Genomic DNA, 12,406 nt, shown 5'->3' with positions numbered 1-12,406 from the left:
TGGCTAATTGGGCTCAATTTGGACCTGTTCACTTAGGGGTGTACTCACTTTTGTTGCCAGCGGTATAGACATGAATGGCTGTGTGTTGAGTTATTTTGAGGGGACAGCAACTTTACACTGTTATACAAGCTGTACACTCACTACTTTACATTGTAGCAGTGTCATTTCTTCAGTGTTGTCACATTAAAAGATATACTCAAATATTTACAAAAATGTGAGGGGTGTACTCACTTTTGTGAGATACTATATATATATATATATATATATATATATATATATATATATATATATATATATATCTCTAGGGTCAGTTTTGCTTTTCACTTCCTATAATCACTGCTCAGGATGGGGTTAGGTTTAGTTGATCCTAAATCACTGGTTAGAGGCAACTTCTTTCTGGAGGCTCTCCCCTTAAAACAGCACACTGAAGGAAATGTCCAAATGTATTTAACAGAATGTGAACTGTAAGAAGTCTTGATTCATAGTGAGTTTTTGTAACAGTCAACAACACTGTTTGGGCAGTCACTTCAGAAATAATGACAACAATTCAGTTTATTTATCATTTTTATTCACATACACTTGTTTAGCCTTTCCTTTTGGGGGGTGGCGGGAGGTAAATCTGCCCCCCTGTAATTTTCTGCAGCGAGCCGACTTTGGCTCAACGCCCTCAAGGCGATTCTCATCTAAGGTTATCTGACAGAGTCGGACAATCCGGGTCAACCTCGAGCAACGCCACCTGGGAGGGAGCACATGATAGGTGAACTTGTCTTCAGAATCACTTTCCTCGTCCGACATGAAGTTGGGGTCTGCTCCAACCAGGAAGTTCAGATCTTCTGGGGCGAGGAGCTCTCCTCCCACCTTTACTCTCTTCTGGAAGAGCTGAAATATTACAGAGAAAGGACTTGAATAAGCAGCAATACATTAGCCTGGGTACCAGTCTCTTGAGATAATCCACTCCCTGTACTCCATGTCATGTGCCAAAGAGCCTGGCATTTCTGCCATCTTCAAATATGAACATTATATCATTAATGAGCTCTAAGAGAACATAGGATTTGATCCTGATTCGATCACCCTCACAGCTATCCTCCAATCACAACGACTATACAAATATTGGAACTAAAACAAAAATTTTCTTCAAAAGGTATCTGGTTGCTAAGCAACAGTTTTGTTTGTCCAGATGAAACCAGTTTGCTAGCTCACTAAATTCTCAAACTATACTGAACAAAAATATAAACGCAACATGCAACAATTTCAACGATTTTGCTGAGTTACAGGTAATATAAGGAAATCAGTCAATTGAAATAAATTCACTAGGCCCTAATCTATGGATTTCACATGACTGGGTAGGGGCGCAGCCATTGGAGCCAGACCTAGCCAATCAGAAGGAGTTTTTCCCCACAAAAGTGCTTTATTACAGACAGATTTCCAAAGACTTTCCAAGTTGCTACCAACCTTACTGCGCCAAAATGAAACATTTGTTCACAAAAAATATTGTTCACATAGACTTATTTAACACAGTAAATTAAAGGAATGAGTGGTTTTGGGCGGATTTGCCCTTTAATGTTATTTACCACAACTCCATCTTAAATCCAGCGCATATAGGGTGCGTTCGTAAATTGCCTCCAGTGTGTCAGTGTGCTCTGGGTCGTTCGTAAATTCAGAGCGTTGTCAGATTGTCTGTTCATAAATTCTGAGCGTTTCCCTCTTGGAGCATTTAGAGCGCATCCTGGACGCTCTGGCCGAGGAGTAGGGTTGATCCGAGCGACCTGACCTCACAATGGCAGTCAAGCACCCAAGCTAACTGGCTAAAGTTTGCTAGCTACTTCCAGACACAAATGAGAGAACACCTCACTCTGACCATTTGACTCGCACTGGCAGAGCTGGTTAGGCAGTTATGTTATCTAGAGCGTTAGTGACTGTAACTGGGCTTCTGGTAACAGTTAGCTAAAGAGACTGGTACTCAGACTAGCAATACATAACTTATTGGTGAAATTGTGAGTACATACATGTACACTGCTCAAAAAAATTAAGGGAACACTTAAACAACACAATGTAACTCCAAGTCAATCACACTTCTGTGAAATCAAACTGTCCACTTAGGAAGCAACACTGATTGACAATAAATTCCACATGCTGTTGTGCAAATGGAATAGACAACAGGTGGCAATTAGCAAGACACCCCCAATAAAGAAGTGGTTCTGCAGGTGGTGACCACAGACCACTTCTCAGTTCCTATGCTTCCTGGCTGATGTTTTGGTCACTTTTGAATGCTGGCGGTGCTTTCACTCTAGTGGTAGCATGAGACGGAGTCTACAACCCACACAAGTGGCTCAGGTAGTGCAGCCCATCCAGGATGGCACATCAATGCGAGCTGTGGCAAGAAGGTTTGCTGTGTCTGTCAGCGTAGTGTCCAGAGCATGGAGGCGCTACCAGGAGACAGGCCAGTACATCAGGAGACGTGGAGGAGGCCGTAGGAGGGCAACAACCCAGCAGCAGGACTGCTACCTCCGCCTTTGTGCAAGGAGGAGCAGGAGGAGCACTGCCAGAGCCCTGCAAAATGACCTCCAGCAGGCCACAAATGTGCATGTGTCTGCTCAAACGGTCAGAAACAGACTCCATGAGGGTGGTATGAGGGCCCGACGTCCACAGGTGGGGGTTGTGCTTACAGCCCAACACCGTGCAGGACGTTTGGCATTTGCCAGAGAACACCAAGATTGGCAAATTCGCCACTGGCGCCCTGTGCTCTTCACAGATGAAAGCAGGTTCACACTGAGCACATGTGACAGATGTGACAGAGTCTGGAGACGCTGTGGAGAATGTTCTGCTGCCTGCAACATCCTCCAGCATGACCGGTTTGGCGGTGGGTCAGTTATGGTGTGGGGTGGCATTTCTTTGGGGGGCCGCACAGCCCTCCATGTGCTCGCCAGAGGTAGCCTGACTGCCATTAGGTACCGAGATGAGATCCTCAGACCCCTTGTGAGACCATATGCTGGTGCGGTTGGCCCTGGGTTCCTCCTAATGCAAGACAATGCTAGACCTCATGTGGCTGGAGTGTGTCAGCAGTTCCTGCAAGAGGAAGGCATTGATGCTATGGACTGGCCCGCCCGTTCCCCAGACCTGAATCCAATTGAGCACATCTGGGACATCATGTCTCGCTCCATCCACCAACGCCATGTTGCACCACAGACTGTCCAGGAGTTGGCGGATGCTTTAGTCCAGGTCTGGGAGGAGATCCCTCAGGAGACCATCCGCCACCTCATCAGGAGCATGCCCAGGCATTGTAGGGAGGTCATACAGGCACGTGGAGGCCACACACACTACTGAGCCTCATTTTGACTTGTTTTAAGGACATTACATCAAAGTTGGATCAGCCTGTAGTGTGGTTTTCCACTTTAATTTTGAGGATGACTCAAAATCCAGACCTCCATGGGTTGATACATTTGATTTCCATTGATAATTTGTGTGATTTTGTTGTCAGCACATTCAACTATGTAAAGAAAAAAGTATTTAATAAGATTATTTCATTCATTCAGATCTAGGATGTGTTGTTTAAGTGTTCCCTTAATTTTTTTGAGCAGTGTATATATTCCAAGCTTTCAACGTGAATAATATCCTACATTAAAAATTCCACAAGTTAGATGCACAATATTATGTTTTTATGTCTGAGTGGTGTGTGATTATATTGAGTGGTGTTGTGTGTAACTGATAACATACCCTGCTCCGCCTGCTGGTGAGGATTTTCTTCTTCTTGATGACCTCCACGCTGCCCTCCAGCTCAATCTTCCCTTGAGCCTTCCAATACTCATAAGCTCTGTTGCACGCCTCTATGGAAAGGACAACTTAATATGTTAAAATACCGTGGATGTGATACAACGTGATAAGTTATTGTATGTTATGGAGCAATTTCAGTGCCAACAGAAATTGTATTTGAATTCCATACATTTGAATTTAATATTTGTAATGCACAAATTCAATAATTGCATTCATAAATGTAACTTGTATTTCCTGATTTGAAACTGAATTTAGTGAATACTGCATTCAGTTTTAAGATAACATTTCAATTAAATTCAATATTTATATTCAGTTTCAATATGGTAGATATTGCATTCATTGTCTGTATCAAGTTGACAAATTATCATTTCAAATTTATCAAAGTTTCATATATTCAACTTCACAGATGTATTCAGATTCAGCTTTCAAATTCAGTTCTCTCATATTCAAAACCAGTGACAACATCCTGGTACTTTGCCAGCCAGGAAATGCAGAGGAGAACAGATTGAATTAAATGCTCACTGTGGTAAATGGAAGCTTCTGGCTGTTTCTGAAGCCAATGTGGCATGTAGAATGTATTTTTGTCCTATGAATCTGCCTGTAGCGCTTGAACCGTTTTGGCTATACACTACATTACCAAAAGTATGTGGACACCTGCTCGGCGAACATCTCATTCCAAAATCATGGGCATTCATATGTAGTTGGTCCCCCCTTTGCTGCTATAACAGCCTCCACTCTTCTGGGAAGGCTTTTCACTAGATGTTGGAACACATTGAGGTCAACATTCCAATTCATCACAAAGGTGTTTGATGGGGTGGAGGTCAGAGCTCTGTGCAGGCTAGTCAAGTTCTTCCACACCGATCTCAACAAACCATTTCTGTATGGACCTCGCTGTGTGCATGGGGGCATTGTCATGCTGAAACAGGAAAGGGCCTTACCCAAACTGTTGCCACAAAGTTGGAAGCACAGAATCGTCTAGAATGTCAGTGTATGCTGTAGCGTTAAGATTTCCCTTCACTGGTACTAAGGGGCCTAGCCCCAGACCATTATTCCTCCTCCACCAAACTTTACAGTTGGCACTATGCATTCGAGCAGGTAGCGTTCACCCTGGCATCCGCCAAACCCAGATTTGTCCATCTGACAGCCAGATGGTGAAACGTGATCACTCCAGAGACCGCGTTTCCACTGCTCCAGAGTCCAATGGCGGCGAGCTTTACACCACTCCAGTCGACGCTTAGCGTTGCGCATGGTGAACTTAGGCTTGTGTGCGGCTGCTCGGCCATGGAAACCCATTTCCTGAAGCTCCCGACGAACAGTTATTGTGCTGACGTTGCTTCCAGAGGCAGTTTGGAACTCGGTAGTGAGTGTTGCAACTGAGGACAGGCGATTTTTACGCGCTACATGCTTCAGCACTCGGCGGCCCCGTTCTGTGAGCTTGTGTGGTCTACCACTTCGCTTACTGTTGACCGGTGCAGTACTAACAGGGCAGAAATTTTACGAAATGACTCGTTAGAAAGGTGGCATCCTATGACGGTGCCACGTTGAAAGTCACTGAGCTCTTCAGTAAGGCCATTCTACTGCCAATGTTTGTCTATGGAAATTGAATGGCTGTGTGCTCGATTTTATACACTTGTCAGCAACACCTGTGGCTGAAATAGCTGAATCCACTAATTCGAAGGGGTGTCCACATACCATTGTGTGTGTATATATAGTGTATTATGACCCATTCCTGAAAGCTAAGACTCTGCCTTCTGTTCCTCTCTATGATGATCACAGGCCGTGTTAGACTTGAACTCAGGACCTCTACAATAGCACGTGGGTTGGAACACTTCAGGAGGGCGGTCACGTGTGCTTGCGAGGCAGAGGTCCTGAGTTCGAGTCTCGGTATGAGCTGAATCGGGAGGAAGCGGTACTCGTTAAGCAACATGTCGTCCTTTACACGAACTTCCTGAACATATCCCTATAGGCTTTAGCTAAGTGGGCTAACAGTCTTGTGACATGAACGAGATCTGGTTCGAACCCAGTCAGTCACAAGAGAAAGATTAAACAGGGAGTGGAACGGCTATCCTTAGAATGGCTATTCAACTGTATTCTTATGTGGACCAAATTGTGGTTTTTGTGACATTCCCTTCTAACGTGGCCTGTGATCATCATAGATGGGAACAGAAGGCACATCCATATTTCAGAGAGTCTTATTAACTTTCAGGAATGGGGTCATAATAGTTAAAGGCCAAAACGGTTCAAATGCTAGAGCCAAATTCAGAGGAAGAAAATAAATTAAACATGCCACATTGACTTCAGAAACTGCCAGACTCTTCTGTATACCACAGTGAGCGTTTCATTATATCTGTTCTCCTCTACTTTTCCTGGCTGGCAAAGTACCAGGATGTTGTCTCTGGTTTTGAATCTGAATTTAGAGAACTGAATTTGGATGCATCCGAGTTGAATATATGAAACTTTGATAAACTTGAAATGATAGTTTGCATTCATTGTCTGTGTATAAAGTTTACAATCTACCATATTGAAACTGAATATACACTGAACAAAAATATAAACGCAACATGTAAAAGTGTTCGTCCCAAGCTTCATGAACTGACATTTTTTTTAAATCCCAGAAATGTTCCATACTAACAAAAAGCTTAGTTCTTTCAAATTTTGTGCACAAATTTGTTTATATCCCTGTTAGTGAGCATTTCTCCTTTGCCAAGATAATCCAACCACCTGAAGCTGATTAAACAGCATGATCATTACACAGGTGCACCTTGTGCTGGGGACAATAAAAGACAACTTTAAAATGTGCAGTTTTGTCACACAACACAATGCCACAGATGTCTAAAGTTTTCAGGGAGTGTGAAATTGGCATGCTGACTGCAGGAATGTCCACCAGAGCTGTTGCCAGAGAATTGTATGTTCATTTCTCTACCATAAGCTGCCTCCAACGTCGTTTTAGAGAATATGGAAGTATGTCCAACCGGCCTGACAACCGCAGACCACGTGTAACCACGCCAGCCCAGGACCTCCACATTCAGCTTCTTCACTTGGGGATCGTCTAAGGGGGGGCTGGCGGGCTGGCTAAGGAGTATTTCTGTCTGTAATAAAGCCCCTTTGTGGGGAAAAAGTCATTCTGATTGGCTGGGCCAGGCTCCCCAGTGGGTGGGCATGGCTGCCAAGTGGGTGGGTCTATGCCCTCCCAGGCCCACCCATGGCTGCACCCCTGCCCAGTCATGTGAAATCCATAGATTAGGGCTAAATTAATTCATTTCAATTATATGAACTTTAACTCAGTAAAATCTTTGAAATTGTTGCATGTTTCGTTTATATTTTTGTTCAGTATAAATATTGAATTGGAATATTGAATTGAAATATAAAACTGAACGCAATATTCACTTAATTCAGTTTCAAATCATGAAATACATAAAAGGCTGCTCCAGCCAGAGACGACATTACATACTAACAATATATTTTTGAAGAGATATGGATTGTCACATTCTGTCAATGTATACCATACGGTAGCTACTAAAGCTAAGACTCACTTCTGATGAGGCTGTCGGGCCCCCAGTTTTTGCCTCCATCCTTTACAATCTGTGTCACTGCTTTGGTCACCTCCTCGTTGTGAGGGGACCTGAAGCTGAAAAACCATAACGTTATGTTTCTTGAAAGATATACGAGTGTGATGATCATGTAATAAGGTTGACTATACTATATGAAATCAAATCAAAACCATTAGCAGTGCTTGATTGAGAAGCCTGTTGCATTGGAACGAATATAAAACTTCCCAAAAGTGCAAACCCCACCCACCTAGCACTCTATGCAGGCTAAAGCAAAGGTTTCAAATAGAATTTGAACCCACGTCTGCAATGGTGCAACCAACTGGATTACTGCAACTCGCTGTTGGCTGGGCTCCCTGCCTGTGCCATTAAACGCCTACAACTCATCCAGAACGCCGCAGCCCGTCTGGTGTTCAACCTTCCCAAGTTCTCTCACGTCACCCCGCTCCTCCGCACACTCCACTGGCTTCCAGTTGAAGCTCGCATCTGCTACAAGACCATGGTGCTTGCCTACGGAGCTGTGAGGGGAACGGCACCTCCGTACCTTCAGGCTCTGATCAGTCCCTACACCCAAACGAGGGCATTGCGTTCATCCACCTCTGGCCTGCTGGCCCCCCTACCTCTGCGGAAGCACAGTTCCCGCTCAGCCCAGTCAAAACTGTTTGCTGCTCTGACACCCCAATGGTGGAACAAGCTCCCTCACGACGCCAGGACAGCGGAGTCACTCGCCACCTTCCGGAGACACTTGAAACCCCACCTCTTTAAGGAATACCTGGGATAGGATAAAGTAATCCTTCCCCCCTTACCCCACCCAAAGAAAAAAAAAATATATATATATATATATATATATTGTAAAGTGGTTGTCCCACTGGCTATCATAAGGTGAATGCACCAATTTGTAAGTCGCTCTGGATAAGAGCGTCTGCTACAGTGGGGAAAAAAAGTATTTAGTCAGCCACCAATTGTGCAAGTTCTCCCACTTAAAAAGATGAGAGAGGCCTGTAATTTTCATCATAGGTACACGTCAACTATGACAGACAGAAAATCCAGAAAATCACATTGTAGGATTTTTAATGAATTTATTTGCAAATTATGGTGGAAAATAAGTATTTGGTCACCTACAAACAAGCAAGATTTCTGGCTCTCACAGACCTGTAACTTCTCCTTTAAGAGGCTCCTCTGTCCTTCACTCGTTACCTGTATTAATGCACCTGTTTGAACTTGTTATCAGTATAAAATACACCTGTCCACAACCTCAAACAGTCACACTCCAAACTCCACTATGGCCAAGACCAAAGAGCTGTCAAAGGACACCAGAAACAAAATTGTAGACCTGCACCAGGCTGGGAAGACTGAATCTGCAATAGGTAAGCAGCTTGGTTTGAAGAAATCAACTGTGGGAGCAATTATTAGGAAATGGAAGACATACAAGACCACTGATAATCTCTCGATCTGGGGCTCCACGCAAGATCTCACCCCGTGGGGTCAGAATGATCACAAGAACGGTGAGCAAAAATCCCAGAACCACACGGGGGGACCTAGTGAATGACCTGCAGAGAGCTGGGACCAAAGTAACAAAGCCTACCATCAGTAACACACTACGCCGCCAGGGACTCAAATCCTGCAGTGCCAGACGTGTCCCCCTGCTTAAGCCAGTACATGTCCAGGCCCGTCTGAAGTTTGCTAGAGTGCATTTGGATGATCCAGAAGAGGATTGGGAGAATGTCATATGGTCAGATGAAACCAAAATAGAACTTTTTGGTAAAAACTCAACTCGTCGTGTTTGGACTCGTCGTGTTTGGAGGACAAAGAATGCCGAGTTGCATCCAAAGAACACCATACCTACTGTGAAGCATGGGGGTGGAAACATCATGCTTTGGGGCTGTTTTTCTGCAAAGGGACCAGGACGACTGATCCGTGTAAAGGAAAGAATGAATGGGGCCATGTATCGTGAGATTTTGAGTGAAAACCTCCTTCCATCAGCAAGGGCATTGAAGATGAAACGTGGCTGGGTCTTTCAGCATGACAATGATCCCAAACACACCGCCCGGGCAACGAAGGAGTGGCTTCGTAAGAAGCATTTCAAGGTCCTGGAGTGGCCTAGCCAGTCTCCAGATCTCAACCCCATAGAAAATCTTTGGAGGGAGTTGAAAGTCTGTGTTGCCCAGCGACAGCCCCAAAACATCACTGCTCTAGAGGAGATCTGCATGGAGGAATGGGCCAAAATACCAGCAACAGTGTGTGAAAACCTTGTGAAGACTTACAGAAAACGTTTGACCTGTGTCATTGCCAACAAAGGGTATATTACAAAGTATTGAGAAACTTTTGTTATTGACCAAATACTTATTTTCCACCATAATTTGCAAATAAATTCATAAAAAATCCTACAATGTGATTTTCTGGATTTTTCTTTCTCATTTTGTCTGTCATAGTTGACGTGTACCTATGATGAAAATTACAGGCCTCTCTCATCTTTTTAAGTGGGAGAACTTGCACAATTGGTGGCTGACTAAATACTTTTTTTCCCCACTGTAAATGACAAAAATGTAAAAATGTAAAAACTGAAAATAACCCATGGAATATTTAAAGGGATAGTTCACCCAAACTACAAAATGACATTTTGTTTTCCTTACTCTGTAAGCAGTCTATGGACAAAGTATGACAGCAATCCATGCTTTGGTTTAGTTTCCCTGGAACTGTTTCCACATGCTAACATTTTAGCATTTGTGGCACAAAAAAAAATTTGTGGCACAAATCCCATTAAAGTCATGGGACTGATATCAGCATTTTTCACACATCATGTCCAATCATCCGAAAGTATCTAAAATTGATTGTGAACATGATGCATGAAAAATGCTAATATCGGTCCCATGACTTGTATGGAATTTGTGCCACAAACGCTAAAATGTTAGCAAGTGGAAACAGTGCCAGGGAAACTAAACCAAAGCATGAATTGCCGTCATACCTTTTCCATACCTTGAAAAAAACCAAGCAGCTTTTCAAATAGTAGTATCACTACAGCCTTGTTAATAAAGTGCATACCAGTCATTTGGGCTGAATCTCCATTTTAGCTCCTCCCCAAGTTGCTTATGGGCCTGTCTTACTGATGCCTATTAGGAATAAAGAAATACACAGTAAGATAACTGACCGATTAGAGAGGCTAACAAACCTAAGAGTACAGCTAGCTATTTTGCTTTACAACAAGCCCTGGCCGAAATGTAAAAAGTTTCAGTTAATTTCAAACTCACTAATAATGCCAGCGGAATAATCCTTCCAGTTCCTGATGGAACATGAACTGGCGCAGCGTAATCTTCATTCTCTTGGACTCCCTTTGTCAGTTTTGCCTTGGAAATGGCACAGATGCCCCTGAAAAATATAAAAAACAGGAACAGTGCGAGTTAACCTTTGCTAACTAGCAAGCTTACTAATTTCCCCTGGTACACGAGTACTCAAACATGTTGTCCAATATTACCTTGAATGAATTTGTTCATGTTTTTTCAAGTCCGCTCTAGCGATAAATCTTTTCCCACAGTCTGTGCACTGGTAAGGCCTCTCTCCGGTGTGATAGGCCCTATGTCTCTTCAAGACACTCTGATGGCTGAAGCTCTTCCCACACTGAGAGCAGCTGTATGGCCTCTCCCTCGTGTGGCACTGCATATGGATCCTCAGGTGGCACATGGACTCATGGGGCCCCATAGAGCTCTCTATCCCCTGGGCTGGTATCACTGACCCTGGGTGTGAAGGCTGCTCCTCACTGGTCCATGGTGTTGAGGGTGGGGGTAGAGGCTGGGGCTCACTGGCCCATGGTGCAGACAAACCAAGGTCACTATGGGGGGCATCGGTGTATGGGATTGTCAGGGTTACCATATCCCCCCAGTCTCCCTGTGCATCGGCCTCCTCTTTGACATGGATCTCATGGGCCTCCCTCAGAGCGACGAGCCCCTCTGACTGGAGAATCTCCTCTTGTTTGATACCATAACCCTCTGCTGCTGAAGAAAGACCAGAACCAGTGATAGTATTCATGGTGTGTGTCAGACTATACAGGTTACAGCTGTTACCTCTGTCTAAACTATCAACATGGTATAACCATGGTAATTAGACAGATGAATACCTAATCAATCCCAGAGGGGAAATTCAGTGGTGAAAAAACTCACCTGACAAAGCCTCTACTTTCTCCTCAGTGTCTCCAGCACAACCACATCTCACACACATCCCCCTCCCCTCCTCCTCTCTGTCCCTCCATCTCTGCTCCCACTGCTGCACCCTCTCCTTCAAGGCATCCACTTCCTGTTTGCTCTGTGTCACTTCCTCCAGGAAGCCATCCTTCACCAGCCGAGTGATCTCATGCATGGCGGTTTTGAGGACTGTTTCCATGACGCCACTGAGCTGGTACTGGAAGGTGAGGATGGCCTCTGACATAGCTGCAACAACATCAACTCAACACTGGAAAATCAATCCCACTTCCCTTATTGGTACCCAGTCCCAGAGTTCAGAGACAGTCTTCTATGGCTGAGCTTCCCTCCCTTGTTTCCCAGTTTGGTTCACTATACTGGAAAGACTTGGATTTACCCTCCTCCAGATCACACCACTGCCCAGAGTCAGGAATCTTCCTCCAGGAAACAAAGGCAAGCTGTCAAATACACAAAATGTGGTCTTGATATGCCTCAAATATCTTGTCAGTAATAGGAAGCTCACGTACCAATGATTTAGCCCAGCAACATGCGTGTAACTAACAAATTCATGAACCCATACATCACTTTTTGCCTGTGATTAGGCGTACCAAATAATGCATTTCTCAAGCTTGCTAGCTGCTTAGCTAAGCTAACTTGAGCAACAGATAATAACCAATGACTGTATATGAACAACAGTGTAGTAACAACTTTCCAACCATTTGACTGAAATCTAAAATATTACCATTCCCAAACATTGGTTGTAGTTGTGCGTCAACAAATCAGCTAGTCACAAACGTCCTATCTCTCATAGTACACAGATGTAACAAAGCCAGGTACAAGCTAACATAATAAGCTAACAGCTAACTAGCTGAGGCGAGGTCCTGCGGCTCCGCCCCCCTGATCTGTGACATCGAG

At 44.2% G+C, this 12,406-nt stretch overlaps 1 protein-coding gene across 2 annotated transcripts; it reads right to left on the bottom strand.

Moving 5' to 3' along the window:
* Window positions 1-546: 546 nt before the first annotated feature.
* On the bottom strand, window positions 547-12,397 carry LOC311107631 (uncharacterized protein). 2 transcript variants are annotated; one of them, XM_084150155.1, is made up of 8 exons: window positions 12,234-12,397; window positions 11,474-11,949; window positions 10,792-11,305; window positions 10,568-10,685; window positions 10,362-10,429; window positions 7,305-7,399; window positions 3,715-3,824; window positions 547-879 (listed from the first exon to the last, which is right to left on the bottom strand). In XM_084150155.1, the coding sequence occupies exons 2-8, from the start codon at window positions 11,736-11,738 to the stop codon at window positions 553-555; spliced, it is 1,497 nt and encodes a 498-aa protein (XP_084006281.1). In that variant the 5' UTR covers window positions 11,739-11,949; window positions 12,234-12,397; the 3' UTR covers window positions 547-552. The 2 variants fall into 2 exon arrangements, with proteins under 2 accessions (XP_084006281.1, XP_084006280.1); XM_084150154.1 differs by lacking the exon at window positions 12,234-12,397 and having other exon boundaries at window positions 10,792-11,308; window positions 11,474-11,925.
* Window positions 12,398-12,406: the final 9 nt, after the last annotated feature.

Source organism: Coregonus lavaretus, assembly GCF_964263955.1.
Source record: "Coregonus lavaretus genome assembly, chromosome: 32".
NCBI classification, from domain to species: domain Eukaryota; kingdom Metazoa; phylum Chordata; class Actinopteri; order Salmoniformes; family Salmonidae; genus Coregonus; species Coregonus lavaretus.
The sequence above is the reverse complement of the archived record's forward strand: the minus strand, read 5'-3'. Positions and strand labels throughout refer to the sequence as shown.

Bases quoted from the DNA above. Each gene is read 5' to 3' on its own strand.
- LOC311107631 (XM_084150154.1), bottom strand. From the start codon at position 11,738: ATGTCAGAGGCCATCCTCACCTTCCAGTACCAGCTCAGTGGCGTCATG. The intron at 10,430-10,567 runs GTGAGTTTGAAA...TATTCCTAATAG, and splicing joins TTATTCCGCTGGCATTATTA to GCATCAGTAAGACAGGCCCA. The intron at 7,400-10,361 runs GTATGCACTTTA...ATGGTTTTTCAG, and splicing joins AGATTCAGCCCAAATGACTG to CTTCAGGTCCCCTCACAACG.